Genomic DNA, 16367 nt, shown 5'->3' with positions numbered 1-16367 from the left:
GGCGTAAAATTCTATGTCGATTTAGTGATGTTCGTCCGTCCGTCCGATTCTGCGGAGATCACTCTAGCTTCCGAACGAAATGAAGTAGATTGATAAAATTTTACTCACATGTATATTATGTCTGCAGGACTTTTGGTATTGGTATAAAATGGGCCGTGTAGGTCCACGTTTTGGTATAGCCCCCATATAACGGTACCTCCCGATATTCGGTATTTTGATGATTTTAGCGACATTATTCACCGGAAAAGTTTCAATTCTGATATTTATTGTTTGTAATGGATACTACAGCTTATAACTGGAGATTCTCTGTGCAGGTCCAAGTCTTCTTATAGCCCCCATATAACGGTACTTCCCGATATTCGGTATTTTGCTGATTTTAGCGACATTATTCATCGGAATTGCTTCAAATTTGGTATTTGGAGTTCGTGATGAATACTACAGCCTAAGATAAGAAATTGTCTGTGCAGGTCCACGTCTTCGTATAGCCCCCATATAACGGTACCTCCCGATATTCGGTATTTTGATGATTTTAGCTACATTATTCACCGAATTTCTTTACAAGTTTCGCATTCGAATATGGTAATGGCCAATGACAAAAGTTACCTATGCAGGTCCATGTCGTCGTATAGACCCTAAAATAACAGCTACATTCGGTATTTTTAAGATTTTTTCAGAATTTTAAACGGATTTTATTGTTTTTGAGAATTTCCGAATTCGCTCCAAATGGTGGAGGCCGAACTTAGAGATTTCTTACTTGTTTTATTATAATCCTTCTCGAAGTTATATCATGCACTCTACAGCAAACTATAACTGTTCTAAAGCCAAATATTGATAGGTGGTATGATCTACTTGAAGTAAATTCTTATGTTACGGGAGGTGTACTAAATATGCACAGTGGTGTAGGGTATGATATAGTCGGCCCCGACCGACTTTTGACTTTTCCTTATTGGTTTTTAATGTTTTGCCCTCAAGGTACAAAGACATCTCTTGGTTTATATGACCACGATTTTATTAAATACAAAATTAAATTTTATTAAAGGCAATTCGGATTACTTTCTAAATTATATAAATAATAAATCATTAGTCAATGTTTTGAAATAAACACATTATTTATGATATGTAAACGTAGCTTAATCTCAACGGTTTTATTCAAATTATTAATATTCCTTTGAAGAAACGAAACAAATATTATTGTTATATTACTTTGAAAATATTCCATGGCAACAAATTTATTTACAATATGATAATTACTCAATCGAAAACAAACATTCGGTTAATGATCTCTTTTTTATGAATTACTTTGAAAATTATTTAATATTTTAATTATATATTATTTAATTTAAATCTTTTATTTTTTTTTTCATTTTAAATTTTTTTTAAGGGCACATGCCCTTGTTTGATTTTACATTTTGTAACATGGTTGCCGACTTTAAAACATTGACCCATATAAACAGCGGAACAGGTTTCTACAACAAGATTTAAATGCCAAAATTTGCGCAAGAAATTCCAAATGCATAAAAAAAATTCTGAATAATGCCATGTGTTGGGGCTACCTTTACTGGGTTTCCTTTCCAGAATTATATCGAAATGACCTATAGGTGTATAAATGATAAGGTTCTGCTTAAGTTCTCACATGAAATTGCTTCGGAACTTGAAATCACACGTTCTTATTGTAATAAAATAAATTTAATTTTTCTCCACTAGAGGGTATATTATATTCGCCGTTAATTATTTTAAAGCAATGAATCAATTAAAACCCCCCCCCCAATAAATGCCAGAGTTTTTTAAATTCTGACTGAATTTTGTAAAGCAAAAAATATTAAATGTAAACAAAAATTGTGCATCGATGTCGAAAATAATAGCAGTCAATGTCTTAAAATATAGTATTTAGAGGACACATGTACTTAGAACTTAAATTTTTTACAGAATTTTCTTGGAAAAAATTATATATTTTCAAATATTTGAAAAAAAAAAATGAAAATAATATATTTACAGTTAAATTAACAATTTAACTTATCCGCATCAAGTTGATTAGCTTAATATATCGTGCAGAACCGATACTATCCAGTAACCTCGATCTTCATTGAAGAGTAGCCAGAAAAAAAGACTTTTGTAAATAAAAAGGATCAAAAAGAGCGACTAAAATTTGCCAAAAAACCTTTAACAAAAGACTCAAGCTTATGGGAGAACATTACATCTGCCGATGAGTCTAATTTTAATATTTTCGCTTCGGATGGCCAAACACACCTGCTTCAAAATGATCGACGTTTTGGTGTTTTTTAGTGCCAACTTTGCTTAACAAAATGCTTCAGACGCAATAGGCCAACGGATTGGTATCCGGAGATTTTGGTGACCATTGAGCGCTGGAAATGAAGCGAGAAAACTCATTTTGTAACCATTCTTGGGTGGCGCGTGCTGGGTACGATGGTGCTGAGTCCTGTTGGAATGTCCAAGGCCTGCGGCCAAAATGCTTTCGCGAAATATTCGGCATATATTGTGATGCCACGGTCGATTAATACGAACGGAGAGCGAACATCGGCTGTTATGGCGGCCCACACCATCTCCATGACCGGCGCTTGAGTTCTGGTGGCCAACCGTAGGTGCACATTTTCAGCTGACCTCTTTGGCAAGTAAACACGATCATTTTTTTTTTTTTTGTTTACAAACTGGTGGACAACGAATATTTTCTCATCGGAGAAAACCAAATTCGGAAGTTCACCACTTTCGGCCAAGCAAAGCAATTTTTTAGCTCTTTCGAATCTATATTTCTATTTGGAATTTCAGTGGCTCTACACCGAGCTCATTTTTCAATATTTGCCTAATGGAATATTGCGATATGTTCAGCTCACGGGCCATTTTTCGGCCACTGCGACGCGGGTGCCGATCAAGTCGAGCCCCCATATAACGGTACCTCCCGATATTTAGTATTTTCATGATTTTAGCAACATTATTCACCGGAATTATTTCGAATTTCGTATTTGAAGTTCGTAATGGGTACTACAGCCTATGACAAAAATGTTTGTATGCTGGTCCACGTTTTCGTATAGCCCCTATGTAACGGTATCTCCCAATATTCGGTATTTTCATGATTCTAGTGACATTATTCACCGAAATTGTTTCAAATTTGGTATTAGAAGTTCATAATGGATACTGCAGCCAAAGACAGAAAATTGTCTGTGCAGGTTCACGTCTTCGTATAGCCCCCATATAACGGTACCTCAGAATATTTGGTATTTTGATGATTTTTTGCCACATTATTCACCGGAATTTTTTCAAATTTAATACTTGAAGTTCGTAATGGGTACTACAGCCTGTGACTGAAAATTGACCGTACAGATCCACGTCTTGGTATAGCCCCAATATAACGGTACCTCCCTAATTTCGGAATTTTGATGATTTTCGCGTCATTATTCACCGGAATTGTTCCAAATTTGGCATTTGAAGTTCGTAATGGGAACTACAGTCTGTGACAGAAAATTGTCGCTATGCAGGTTCAGGTTTTCGTAGTGGCCCCATATATCAGTACCTCCCTATATCCGGTATTTTGACGAGTTTAGGTACATTATCCACCGAAATTGTTTGAGATGTCGTATTTGAAGTTCGTAATGCATGCTACAGCCTATGACAAAAAATTGTCTATGCTGGTCCAGGTCTTCGCACAGCTCCGATATAACGGTACCTCCATATACGATATTTTGATGATTTTATTATTATTATTATTATTGTTATTATTATTATTATTATTATTATTATTATTATTATTATTATTATTATTATTATTATTTTTATTATTATTATTATTATTATTATTATTATTATTATTATTATTATTATTATTATTATTATTATTATTATTATTATTATTATTATTATTATTATTATTATTATTATTATTATTATTATTATTATTATTATTATTTATATTATATATATTATTATTATATATTTATATATATTATTATTATTATTATTATTATTATTATTATTATTATTATTATTATTATTATTATTATTATTATTATTATTATTATTATTATTATTATTATTATTATTGTTATTATTATTATTATTATTATTATTATTATTTTTTTTAAATACCAAATTCTTTCCAAATGGTGGATGGTATTCAAAGTTCGGCCCGGCTGACTTATAGCTTTTTTACTTGTTGTTAATGTAAAGTTGGCGTTATATAAATGCATGTTTAGTTATAGAATAATTAGGTTAAGCCATTTAACCTGCATACATATGTTAGTAATAAGCCTTGAATTAATAAATCGACCACAGGCAAAAACTGAACTGCTTATTCGTATTCGGAGATAAATAAAACTTATAGACAAAGTGTTCACAATGTCTCATAATTTGTAGACAAAGGTGGTGAAATGGAGAAATATAACCCCATCCTTCCTAATTGGAAGTTTTAGATTCATAATTTATACTCGTCCACTCTACACGTCGCTCTTTTACGAAAAAGCCAACCGATGACTTAATTCAGTAAAAAGACTTTTTCATATATTTGCCATCAAAATTTTGCCATCAAAAACAAATAACTTGTAATTTGTATAAACGTATGTTGTGCTATCATTATGAACACTACTGTTTAAAACCGGTACATATATATCACCTAATTAGCACTTACCAAAAAATTGTATAGAATGACTTATTTATTTACCAATAAATGGAGATGCACTGTACAAAATGGCCTTACTGCATTTCAGGTAGCTCCAAAGTATAGTCAAATAATCAATGTAACCGACAATTCTAAACCAATCGGATATTTCAAGTGAAAATACAAAATTTCATTACTCATCCACCTGCAATATGCCCCAGATAAAACCCCTTCCAGCAGAATTACAAAAAATTGCCATCGCCGAGCTGGGTGAGGTACCATCAAGAATTGATAAATATTTGGAAGATTTTCGAGAATGGATAGAGCTGCAACCACATTTGAGAGTTCGCACCGACGATCAGTATCTAATACAATTCCTAAGAGGCTCAAAATACAGTTTGGAAAAGGCCAAGCAAAAGCTAACCTATACGTGTGTGATAAAGACAAAATTTCCCAAAATGTTTTGTCTAACCAACATTGATGATCTGGGCTTTCGGAAAATGATCAATCCAGGGTAAGTTTAAGGAGAAAATAGTAAAGATTTCCAAAATAAAATAATAATTTTGATGTTGCTCTTAGATCCCTGCTACCCCTTACTAATAATTCTCCTTACTATGAGAAATACTGGGAATCCTGTCGAGAGCAATGAATGTGTGCTATCATGGGATGCGACACTTAGACCATAAAAAAATTTAAACAAGTAAAAACGCAGTAAATTCGGCCGGGCCAAACTTTGAATACCCTCCATCATTTGGAATGAATTTGGAAATGTTTAAAAAAAAATAAAATCTGTAAAAAATTCTGTTACAATCTCAAAAATACCGAATATAGCCATAATATTGGATTCTATACGAAGACGTGGACATGCACAAGCAACTTTTGACATAAGCCAAGTCAAATACGAAACTTAAAAAAAAATCCGCTAAATTATGTAGCTAAAATCAAATCAACATACCGAATATGGGGAGGTTCCGTTATATCGGGCCTATACGAAGGCCTCGAGCTGCATAGACAATTTTCTGTTACAGGATGTAGTACCTATTAGGAACTTTAAATACGAAATTTCGAACAATTTCGGCGAATTTAGTTCCTAAAATCGTCCAAATACCGAATATGGGGAAGTACTGACACCTGCGCAGACAACTTTCGGTCATAGGTTGTAATATATGTTACGACCTTCAAATACCAAATTTGAAACGATTCCGGTGAATAATGTCGCTAAAATCATCAAAATAAACAATATATCGGGAGGTACCGTTATATGGGGGCTATACGAAGGCGTGGACTTGCACAGACAATTTTCTTCCTTAGGCTGTAGTATCCATTGCGAACTTTAAATGCCAAATTTGAAACGGTTCCGGTGAATAATGTAACCAAGATCACAAAAATATCGAACATCGGGAAGTACCGTTATATGAGGGCTATACGAAGACGTGGACCTACCCAGACAATTTTGTGTTAAAGGCTGTAGTATTCATTACGAACTTTAAATCCCAAATTTTAAACAATTCCTGTGAATAATGTAGCTTAAATGACCAAAATACCGAAAATAGGGAGGTACCATTATTTGGGTGCTATATAAAGACGTGGACTTGCACAGACAATTTTCTGTCATAGACTGTACTTCGCATTACGAACTTTAAATACGAAATTTGAAACAACTCCGGTGAATAATGTCTCTAAAATCGTCAAAATATCGAATATCGGGGAATTCCGTTGTATATTTGGCTGGAAAACCACAAGTGGCTATCGTTAAAGCACTCCAGCATTTAAATGTGAATAAATCTTTTGTGTCTCGTTCCATCGCTCGTTACCGTGATACTGGTAGCGGAGCCCGACTTCATGGAAGTGGACGGAAGAAAACAGCAACATCAGCAGAAGTGATTCGAAATGTAAAGAAGCGACTCGATCGAAACCCGCATCGCAGTGTCCGAAAAATGGCTCGTGAGCTGAACATATCGCAATATTCCATTCGGCAAATATTGAAAAATAAGTTCGGGGTAAAGCCATTGAAATTCAAAAAAGTGTAAGAATTTACACCGCAACAGACAGAAATTAGACTCAAAAGAGATAAAGAGTTGCTTCGCTTGGCCGAAAGTTGTGAACTGCCGAATTTGGTTTTCTCCGAAGAGAAAACAATTGTTGTCCAGCAATTTGTAAACAAACAAAATGATTGTGTTTACTTGCCAAAGTTGGCCACCAGAACTCAAGCGCCGACTGTGGTAATGGTGATGGAGTGGGCCGCCATGACAGCCGATGGTCGAACTCCACTCGAATTAATCGACCGTGGCCCCAGAATTAATGCCGAATATTATAGCTAAAATATTCTGGAGGGTGTATTAAGGCCTTAGACACGCAAACATTTAGGCCGCAGACCTTCGACATTCCAACAAAACTCAACACCATCGCACACAGCACGCACCACCCAAGAATGGTTACAAAATGAAGTTCCTCGCTTCATTTCCAGCTCACAATGGCCACCAAAATCTCTGGATACCAATCCGTTGGACTATTGTGTCTGGAGTATATACCAAAGTGTCGATTGCCTCAAGCAAGCGCTTCGCCGGGAATGGGCCAAAATACCGCGGAGCAACATTCGGGTAGCGTGTGACGGTTTCATTGACCCTTTGAAGGCCATAATTTGTGCCAAAGGTGATCAATTCGAAAACATCTAAAGTTTTTCTAAAATATGACACTATTTCCGACATTTTTGTTTTCATTCATTAAAATTTTAAAAAAATTAGCAATTGTGGCGTTTGTCCTTCAGTAGATTGCCAAGACCATTACAATGAAGAGACAAACAGCAGCTGTTTTCCATTCAATATGGAATAAATATGAATAATTGTGTGGCTGCGATTTGATTAAGTTAGAGTAGCTTTAATTAAAAAGTGGAATCGAATCTACCATCCAACCATACGGATATATATCCTTTCCCACTTTTACAACCGGGTGTAAATTACGGGCCACCTGGCTCACGAACGCATAATAGATTGTACGGACTCTAGTACCCGTAGAGCATGGTGGGAAACCTTATAACATCTTCTTTTCCACTTCCCAGCTTTTAAAAACAGTCGGAATCAATTCTTAGGTAGAGATACTCGTCCAGATCTAGAACACCACAGAAGAATAGACCTTGGCAACACTAGGTTATTCTCAATATAAGATTAAGTCAGCAAATTCATTTCTCATCACAATTTTACCAAACGAGTGCATAACATGCCAAGATTCAAGCTTATTTTCATAAGGACTTGAATGAAGGGACAAACAATCTCAGAAAGCTCTCTATTTAATATAGAATAGATAAAACTAATTGTATGGCTTCGATTAGGTTAAGTTAGATTTGTTTTTGTAGTACTTAAGAAAAATATTTTTTGCAATGAAATTGGCAATTCAAATCCACTGGGTTTACTTAATCCGTTAAACCATAGTCGTATTAGGACGCAGAAAAGTACTGGGAACTTGGTATGAAATATGTTTTTATATTCACTTTACCGAATTATTTGGCCGCATATGAGACGTAATATTCCATCTAAAAATTATTACTTTTTATTTGACTCAAAATGGAAGCTTTTACTTATTACCACTCACGCAATTTTTTTTGCTTGTCTAGGAAGCTAATCAAAATGATACCAACAACTTTGTAGTGTATCACAATCCCCCCAACGTCTGAATTCAACCAGACACCAATCCAGTTTTCCACTGCCAGTTGACATTTGTAAACATTGAATCTCATTTTATGGGTTGTTAACCCGAACCTGTTTTCAAATTTTAATCTATTCACTAATAATGTATTGAAAGCAGTTGTATACAAATTTATTCCAAAATATATATTTCCGGACATTGTATCCACGTGTAAATTGGGAGATAAATCAAGATGGGGGAACGGAATCAAACGAAAATTTAAAAAAAATTTATAGGACAATTAAATTAACATTTTGAAACATAAAATTTTGTAACATTGTAAATAAACTCAATTACACTGTGCGACAAAATTCCATAATCGGACGAAAAACCCAACAGATTGTGAAAGTAGATTTAAAAAGAGAGGACACCTGTATTGCCGTTTTCAAAGTTTACATCGAAAAGTAACCCAATTAGAAGAGCGGGAGCTCCCACCTCTTCCGTATTTTTTGAAGTTTTTGAAATAATATTCTTTGAAGTTCGTTCATATTAGGTATACAGTGCCTTTGCAATATAACAGGTAACAATACGAGGATTATTTTGGTCAAAAATTTTAAAACTCAAGCGTGTCACCAAAGTGTTCTCTTTAGCCCTTTTCTCATAATATGGAGGAACAAAATCCCATAAAACAAAATTCTACTATAGGTTCTCAAAGAATTTAAGAGTCTAGATCTTATCTAAACGCCAGGAATTCATATATGTTAAAAACTCATTTTAGGGTTAAAGCCTAAAGTGAGTTTATGCAAAAATTTCCTGCAAAGCATCATTCTAGATGGATGACTTCAAAGGCAAGATTACACCTCATTACATTTTACTATAAGTCACCAAAGAAAAGAAATCTCTATTTTCATTGTAAATCAAGGAAATGTTGGCATCAATTTGTCCATAAAAATAATTCGGAAATTCTATGTTGAACATAGAAAATAACATAAAATTTCGTTGAAGGGAGAAAGTATCAAAAACAGAAATATTCTACACAAAATTTTACTGATAATCGCAAAATAAACCATATATCTATGATTAATAATTTTTAAATAATATTTATTCGAAATTTATACATACCAAGAGAAAAATATGTGTTATTTTCGACAAATTTACAATTTCGCAATGCAGTGAATTGATGATATTTTTCCATGGTACATATTGAGTATACAAATTTATTTTCTTCCGAGACCTATGATAAAATTTGATCTAGAATATTTCCTCCTCTGAGAGTTTCTCAAAACAACTAAGTTTTCAGGGAGATTTTGTCTTACAGTGGAATGACGTCAAATTTGCAGTAAAAAACGTCAACACGTAGTTTTCACTTGTTATGAATATATTTCGAATGTAATTTTCTTGAAACCTATCTTACCTAGAGCTATGGTTCTTTCGAAGATTTATAGTGAAATTTTGTGCAAAATATTTCTTCCTTTGGAGCTTTCTACAAAAAACGAAATTTTATGTTACTTTCATGCATCGAATGGAGAAAACGAGAAAAAATTAATCAAAAATGTAGAAAATATTTTCGGTTTTTTTTTTGTCAACTTTGATGCAGATATTTTCTTGATAAATAATTGAAATAGAGATTTCCTTTATTTGGGGACTTATAGTGAAATTTGATGAAGAATAATTTTTCCTTTGATGTCATCCTGCTAAAATGATGCTATGATGGAGATTTTTGCATAAATTCACATGAAGTATGGCTTTAACCATGAAATAAGTTTTTAATAAATTAATTTTTTTTGTGGCTTACAAACCAAAATTTTTATGGTACACACTAAGTATACCAATTTCGTTTGTTCAGAAACACATAATGAAATTTAATCTTGAACATTTCCTCCATTGACACTTTTCCCGAAAAATCAAGTTTTATGGGAAATTTTGACCACGAATGGAATCGTGTTAAATTCGAAGTAAAAACGTTAATACATAGTTTTCACTTGTAATGTCTATAATTGAAATGTGATTTCCTTGAAATCAATCATAACTAGGGAAATGATTCTTTCAAAAATATGTAGTGAAATTTGGTGAGGAATGTTTCTTCCTTTGGCACTTTCTGCCAAAAATGTATTTTTATGTCACTTTCATGCATCAACTCGAAAAAAGGCGAAGAAAGAATTTGACCAAAAATAGGAAATTCTTTCGCGTGTTTATTGGCAACATTGATTCTAATATTTTCTTGATATGTAATGAAAAGAGAGATTTCTTTTGCTTGGTGACTTATAGTAAAATTTAATGAAGAATAATTTTGTCTTTGACGTTATACTGCTAAAATGATGCTTTGTTGGAGATTTTTTATAAACTCACATGAAGTATGGCTTCAGCCATAATTTTGCACTAGTAGTAGGTAGATTTCGAATGTAATTTACTTAAAAACTAGATATATGGTTTATTGTGAGAGATATAGTGAAATATTGTGAAGAATATTTCTCCTTTTTAAACTTTCTGCTAAAACTGCAATTTTATGTTACTTTCATGCATAAAATTGAAAAAAGGCCAGAAAAATAGCTCAAAATTTGTTTGCAAATATTTCGCGTTTTTGTTGGCCACATTGATTCTAATATTTTCTTAATATATAATGGAAATAGAGATTTCTTTTGCTTGGTGACTTATAGAGGAATTTGATGTGGAATGATTTTGTCTCTGAAGTCATCCTTCTAAAGCCTTGTAGTAGTATTTTGCACAAACTCACATAAGGTACTTTTTTAACCCTTAAAAGCGTTTTTAGTATTTAATTCCTGGCGTTCAGGTATGATTTCTTCTGGGGCCTAAAGTAGAATTTTATGACGAATAATTTTGTAGAACATTTTGTCTAACTACGAAGGGAGTTTTCAGGGGAGTTTTAACGATATTTTTAATAAAGGACCAACAAGACCAATTTTTTCGACTCGCTTGAGGGTTAAAATTGTGTACCCAAACAATCTTCGTATTGTTATCTGTAAATTTATGCACTTGTGCACCTAAAATTTGCGGATTTCAAGGTATGATAATCCAAAAATTTCCAAAAAAGTTGGAGGAGAAGGTAAAATGGTCCCCCTTTTTCGGGTTACTTAGCGATGTAAACTTCTGAAAACGCCGAGACGCGTGTCTTCTATTTTTTTTCACCATGTGGAGGGTATATCAAGTTTGTCATTCCGTTTGTAACACCTCGAAATATACATTTTAGAACCCACGAAGTATATATATATTCTTGATCAGCATAAAATTCAATGTCGATTTAGTGATGTCCGTCCGTCTGTCCGATTCTGTGGAAATTGCTCCAGCCTCCGAACGAAATGAAGAAGGTTGATAAAATTTTACTCATATGTATATTATGTCTGCAGGACTTTTGGTATTGAAAATGGGTCATGTAGGTCCACGTTTTGGTATTGCCCTCATATAATGGTACCTCCCGATATTTTTATATTTTTCACCGGAATTATTTAAAATTTGGTATTTAAAATTCGTAATGGATACTACAGCCTAAGACAGAAAATTGTCTGTGCAGCTCCACGTCTTCGTATAGCCCCCAAATAACGGTACCTCCCGATATTCGGTTTTTTGATGATTTTAGCCACATTATTCTCCGGAAATGTTTCAAATTGGGTATTTGAAGTTCGTAATGTATACTAAAGCCTAGGACAGAAGATTGTCTGTGCAGGTCTACGTCTTCGTATAGCCCCCAAATAACGGTACCTCTGGATATTCGGTTCTTTGGTGATTTTAGCGACATTATTCACCGGAATTCTTTCAAATTTGAAGTTTGAAATGAATACTACAGCCTAAGACATAAAATTGTCTGAGCAGTTCTTCGTATAGACCTCATATAACGGAACCTCCCGATATTCGGTATTTTCATGATTTTAACGACTTTATTCACCGGATTTATTTCAAATTTGGTATTAGAAGTTCTTAATAGATACTATAGCTTAAGACGGAAAATTGTCAAGGTCCACGTCTTCGTACAGCCCCCATACAACGGTACCTCCCAATATTTTGTACTTTGATGATTTTAGCGACATAATTCACCAGAATCGTTTCAAATTTGGTATTTGAAGTTCGAATTTGGTATTTGAAGTTCGTAATAGATACTATAGCCTAAGACAGAAAACTGTCTGTACGGGTCCACGTCTTCGTATAGCCCCCATATAACGGTACCTCCCTACATTCGGTATTTTGATGATTTTATTATTACCGGTTCTTTTAAGCTTCGCATTTGAATATTGTAATGGCTTATGACAAATGTTACCTATGCAGGTCCATGTCGTCGTATAGACCCTAATATGACATCTACATTCAGTATTTTTAAGATTTTAACAGAATTTTTAACTGATTTTATTTTTTGAAAATTGCCAAATTCGTTGCAAATGGTGGAGTGTATTCAAAGTTCTGTCCGGCCGAACATACAGCTTTTTTATTTTTTTTATTTTATTCTTTTTTTAATTTAATTTTTTTATTTTATTTATCTATTGTTTATTTATTTATTTATTTTTTATTTATTTATTTTATTATTATTTTATTTTTTTTGTTTTTTTTTTGTTTTTTTTAAATTTTCAATTTTTGCCAACCTGAAGATGGTTTTCTTTGGGAAATCTTCTAGTCTAACTGTCTGAGTAATAATTTGAATTTTTAATCCAAATGTGGGAGAATCTATATTTAATACCTCTGAATATGATTACATCTAGCTCGATTTCAGTTCCGCCTGATTTTGAATAAAATCACAAAATTAACTCATTGACCGACCTTCAATTTACACGAAAGAGGTCATTCCTTCCTATCTGCTCATCTTTGAGAATTTTATTACACCGTTTAACTCCCATATCTCTTTAATCCAAGCATTGTATTGTAAATAATGCCCGTACATGCTTGGTGTGATATTTTAACTGGTTTTGAATTCCAACTTTTATGGAACACTAAAAATTGGATATTAAACTTTTTTTATTACAAAATAAAGCATCCATATTTCATCGGTCACCATCTCTTTTCCATAATATGCAAATGACTTAAATTCGAAAACCTGTACTATTTGCCAACCACTCAGCGATGACGAGCCTAAAGTTAGTTGTGTCAATGAATTGCCACTCTAGAATTAGTTCTAATTTTAAAGTGAAACTTAGAAGATGGTCGCAATACTACCGCTGACGGAAGAACAAAAAAAGGTGGCCATCACCGAATTGGGTGAGGTCACATCGAGAGTGCCCGAAGATTTACAAGCTCTCAAGGATTGGATTAAAAAACAGCCGCATTTGAGGGCCCGTACCGATGAGCAATTTCTCATACAATTCTTGCGTGGCTGTAAATTTAGTTTGGAAAAGGCCAAGGAGAAAATCGATAATTATTATGCCCTGAAAACGAAATATCCGGAACTGTTGAGGGTCACCGATGTTGACGATCCGGACTTTCGACGTTTCCATAATGTGGGGTAGGCGCACTTTTCACACACACTCTTAAGGCCAAGACAGAATGAACGCATCATCAAATTTTCATGTCACAGGTCATCGATAAAAACAGTCAGAAAGGGAAGCATGACATGAAATAACGTATAAGGCTTTCATTCTGTCATGGCTTTTACGTCATAATAAGCAACTGCTAATATTTTTTCTTCCTTAAAGATCCTATTGCGTTCTACCCACCCCCCTACACGACAATGGACCACGTATTCTCTTCAATCATTACACCTATGGTCCCAACGATTTCTCCATCGAACAAGTTTTATGCTATGGTGTCGCTGTTTCTGATGTCCTAATGGTCACCGACCCACAGGCCTGCATCAATGGTGTATTTTATGTTCTTGATTTTGCCAAGGCCACGACGTCCCACGTTATGTCTCTCACCCCAAATTTGGTCAAGAAAATGATTGATTACTACGTGAAGACATTACCTTTCCGTATCAAGGGTATTTGCTGCATAAACCTGGCTCCCTATGCTCTACATGCCCTGAAGATGTTGGTCGAATATGCACCGGAAAAAATCAAAAATAGGGTGGGTTGAAAATTCTGGAATTGATGTTCCCCAAAACATGGCTAAATAGAAGCGTTTCCCATGGGAAAATTTCTTCAAGAAGGTTTTCCCAGGGGAAAACTTCTTCTATACAGCCTGGCTGTATAGAGGAGTTTTCCCAATGGAAAACTTCTTCTATACAGCCTGGCTGTATAGAGGAGTTTTCCCAATGGAAAACTACTTCTATGCAGCCTGACTGTATAGAGAGTATAGAGAGAGAGAGATATACAGCCAGGCTGTATAGTAGTAGTTTTCCATTGGGAAAACTCTCTCTATACAACCAGGCTGTATAGAAGTAGTTTTCCATTGGGAAAAATCTCTATACATCCAGGCCGTATAAAAGTTGTTTTCCATTGGGAAAACTCTCTATACAGCCAGGCTGTATAGAAGTTGTTTTCCCAATGGAAAACAACTTTTATACAGCCAGGCTGTATAGAAGTTGTTTTCCATTGGGAAAACTCTCTATACTCACAGGTTGTATAGAAGTAGTTTTCCATTGGGAAAACTCTCTATACAACCAGGCTGTATAGAAGTAGTTTTCCATTGGGAAAACTCTCTATACAACCAGGCTGAATAGAAGTAGTTTTCCATTGGGAAAACTCTCTATAAAGCCAGGCTGTATAGAAGTAGTTTTCCCATGGGAAAACTCTCTATACAGCCATGCTGAATAGAAGTAGTTTTCCATTGGGAAAACTCTCTCTATACTGCCAAGCTGTATAGTAGTAGTTTTCCATTGGAAAAACTCTCTATACAGCCAGGCTGTATAGAAGTTGTTTTCCATTGGGAAAAATAGTTTTTCATTGGAAAAACTCTCTATACAGTCAGGCTGTATAGAAGTAGTTTTCCATTTGGAAAACTCTCTATACAGTCAGGCTGTATAGAAGTAGTTTTCCATTTGGAAAACTCTCTATACAGTCAGGCTGTATAGAAGTAGTTTTCCATTTGGAAAACTCTCTCTACACAGGGGAAAACTACTTCTATACAGCTGGGAAAACTTTTTCTATACATCCTGGCTGTATAGAGAGAGTTTTCCCCTATGGAAAACTACTTCTATACAGCCTGGCTGTATAGAGAGAGTTTTCCCCTATGGAAAACTACTTCTATACAGCCTGGCTGTATAGAGAGAGTTTTCCCCAATTGAAAACTACTTCCATACAGCCTGGCTGTATAGTGAGAGTTTTCCCAATGGAAAACTACTTCTATACAGCCTGGCTGTATAGTGAGAGTTTTCCATTGGGGAAAACTTCTTCTATACAGCCTGGCTGTATAGAGAGTGTTTTCCCAGTGGAAAACTTCTTCTATACAGCCTGGCTGTATAGAGAGTGTTTTCCCAGTGGAAAACTTCTTCTATACAGCCTGGCTGTATAGAGAGTGTTTTCCCAGTGGAAAACTTCTTCTATACAGCCTGGCTGTATAGACAGTGTTTTCCCAGTGGAAAACTTCTTCTATACAGCCTGGCTGTATAGAGAGTTTTCCCTTGTTTAAAGTGAATTTTTCCAAAGGAAATTTTGGATTTTCCATGGCAGAATAACGCTTTTTGTTAAAAAAAAATATTTTTTTAAATATATTTATTTTGTCTCTTCAGGTCTTCCTCTGCGGCAGTGACTTGAGTGCGATCGAAGAGGAAATCCCCAAGAAATATTTCCCCCTTGAATATGGCGGTGAAAATGGCTCCGTGAATCAACTCTATGTGGGTTTCAATAAAGTGTGGGATGACCATCGTGAATATTTCAAGGAGAATGCCGACTATGGAACTGATGAACATTTGCGTGTGGGCAAGAAAATGAATTTTGGTGGCGATGTTGCCATTGGCGGTTCATTTAGAAAAATCGAAGTAGATTAGTGTTTGGAGATATATTTTTGTTTTTGTTGGAATGTGTTTTTTTTATTGAATAAATTTTAAGGTTATGGAAAAATCGAATCAGAGATTACACTCGAAGTTGTTTCTTAAAAAGAAGAAAGGAAGTACGTAATTAAGTGCAGATACCTTGGCAATGAACTTAAGGTTCAGAATTTAATTCAGTCTGGTTTAATAGTGGTTCCCATAGGAAACACTATGTGCGAATATGAGTTTCTGCACGAAAGCTTCAATTAAGCTCAGCCTAATGAGGCTTTCCAT

General features: G+C 34.5%; 2 protein-coding genes across 2 annotated transcripts; both read left to right on the top strand.

Moving 5' to 3' along the window:
• Nucleotides 1-4711: 4711 nt before the first annotated feature.
• LOC131804542 (uncharacterized) lies at nt 4712-5255 on the top strand. The gene is made up of 2 exons (XM_059127557.1): nt 4712-5120; nt 5186-5255. The coding sequence occupies exons 1-2, from the start codon at nt 4819-4821 to the stop codon at nt 5253-5255; spliced, it is 372 nt and encodes a 123-aa protein (XP_058983540.1). The 5' UTR covers nt 4712-4818.
• An 8101-nt stretch (nt 5256-13356) lies between these two features.
• Nucleotides 13357-16164, top strand: LOC101894469 (alpha-tocopherol transfer protein-like). The gene is made up of 3 exons (XM_059127577.1): nt 13357-13670; nt 13861-14230; nt 15834-16164. The coding sequence occupies exons 1-3, from the start codon at nt 13369-13371 to the stop codon at nt 16089-16091; spliced, it is 930 nt and encodes a 309-aa protein (XP_058983560.1). The 5' UTR covers nt 13357-13368; the 3' UTR covers nt 16092-16164.
• Nucleotides 16165-16367: the final 203 nt, after the last annotated feature.

This window comes from Musca domestica, unplaced genomic scaffold, assembly GCF_030504385.1.
Source record: "Musca domestica strain aabys unplaced genomic scaffold, Musca_domestica.polishedcontigs.V.1.1 46, whole genome shotgun sequence".
NCBI lineage: Eukaryota > Metazoa > Arthropoda > Insecta > Diptera > Muscidae > Musca > Musca domestica.
The sequence above is the reverse complement of the archived record's forward strand: the minus strand, read 5'-3'. Positions and strand labels throughout refer to the sequence as shown.

What these genes read in the sequence shown, in the direction of transcription:
- LOC131804542 (XM_059127557.1), top strand. Translation starts at nt 4,819, where the DNA reads ATGCCCCAGATAAAACCCCTTCCAGCAGAATTACAAAAAATTGCCATC. An exon ending in CGGAAAATGATCAATCCAGG is followed by an intron (nt 5,121 to 5,185) that starts GTAAGTTTAAGG and finishes TGTTGCTCTTAG; the next exon opens with ATCCCTGCTACCCCTTACTA.
- LOC101894469 (XM_059127577.1), top strand. Translation starts at nt 13,369, where the DNA reads ATGGTCGCAATACTACCGCTGACGGAAGAACAAAAAAAGGTGGCCATC. An exon ending in CGACGTTTCCATAATGTGGG is followed by an intron (nt 13,671 to 13,860) that starts GTAGGCGCACTT and finishes TCTTCCTTAAAG; the next exon opens with ATCCTATTGCGTTCTACCCA. An exon ending in CGGAAAAAATCAAAAATAGG is followed by an intron (nt 14,231 to 15,833) that starts GTGGGTTGAAAA and finishes TTGTCTCTTCAG; the next exon opens with GTCTTCCTCTGCGGCAGTGA.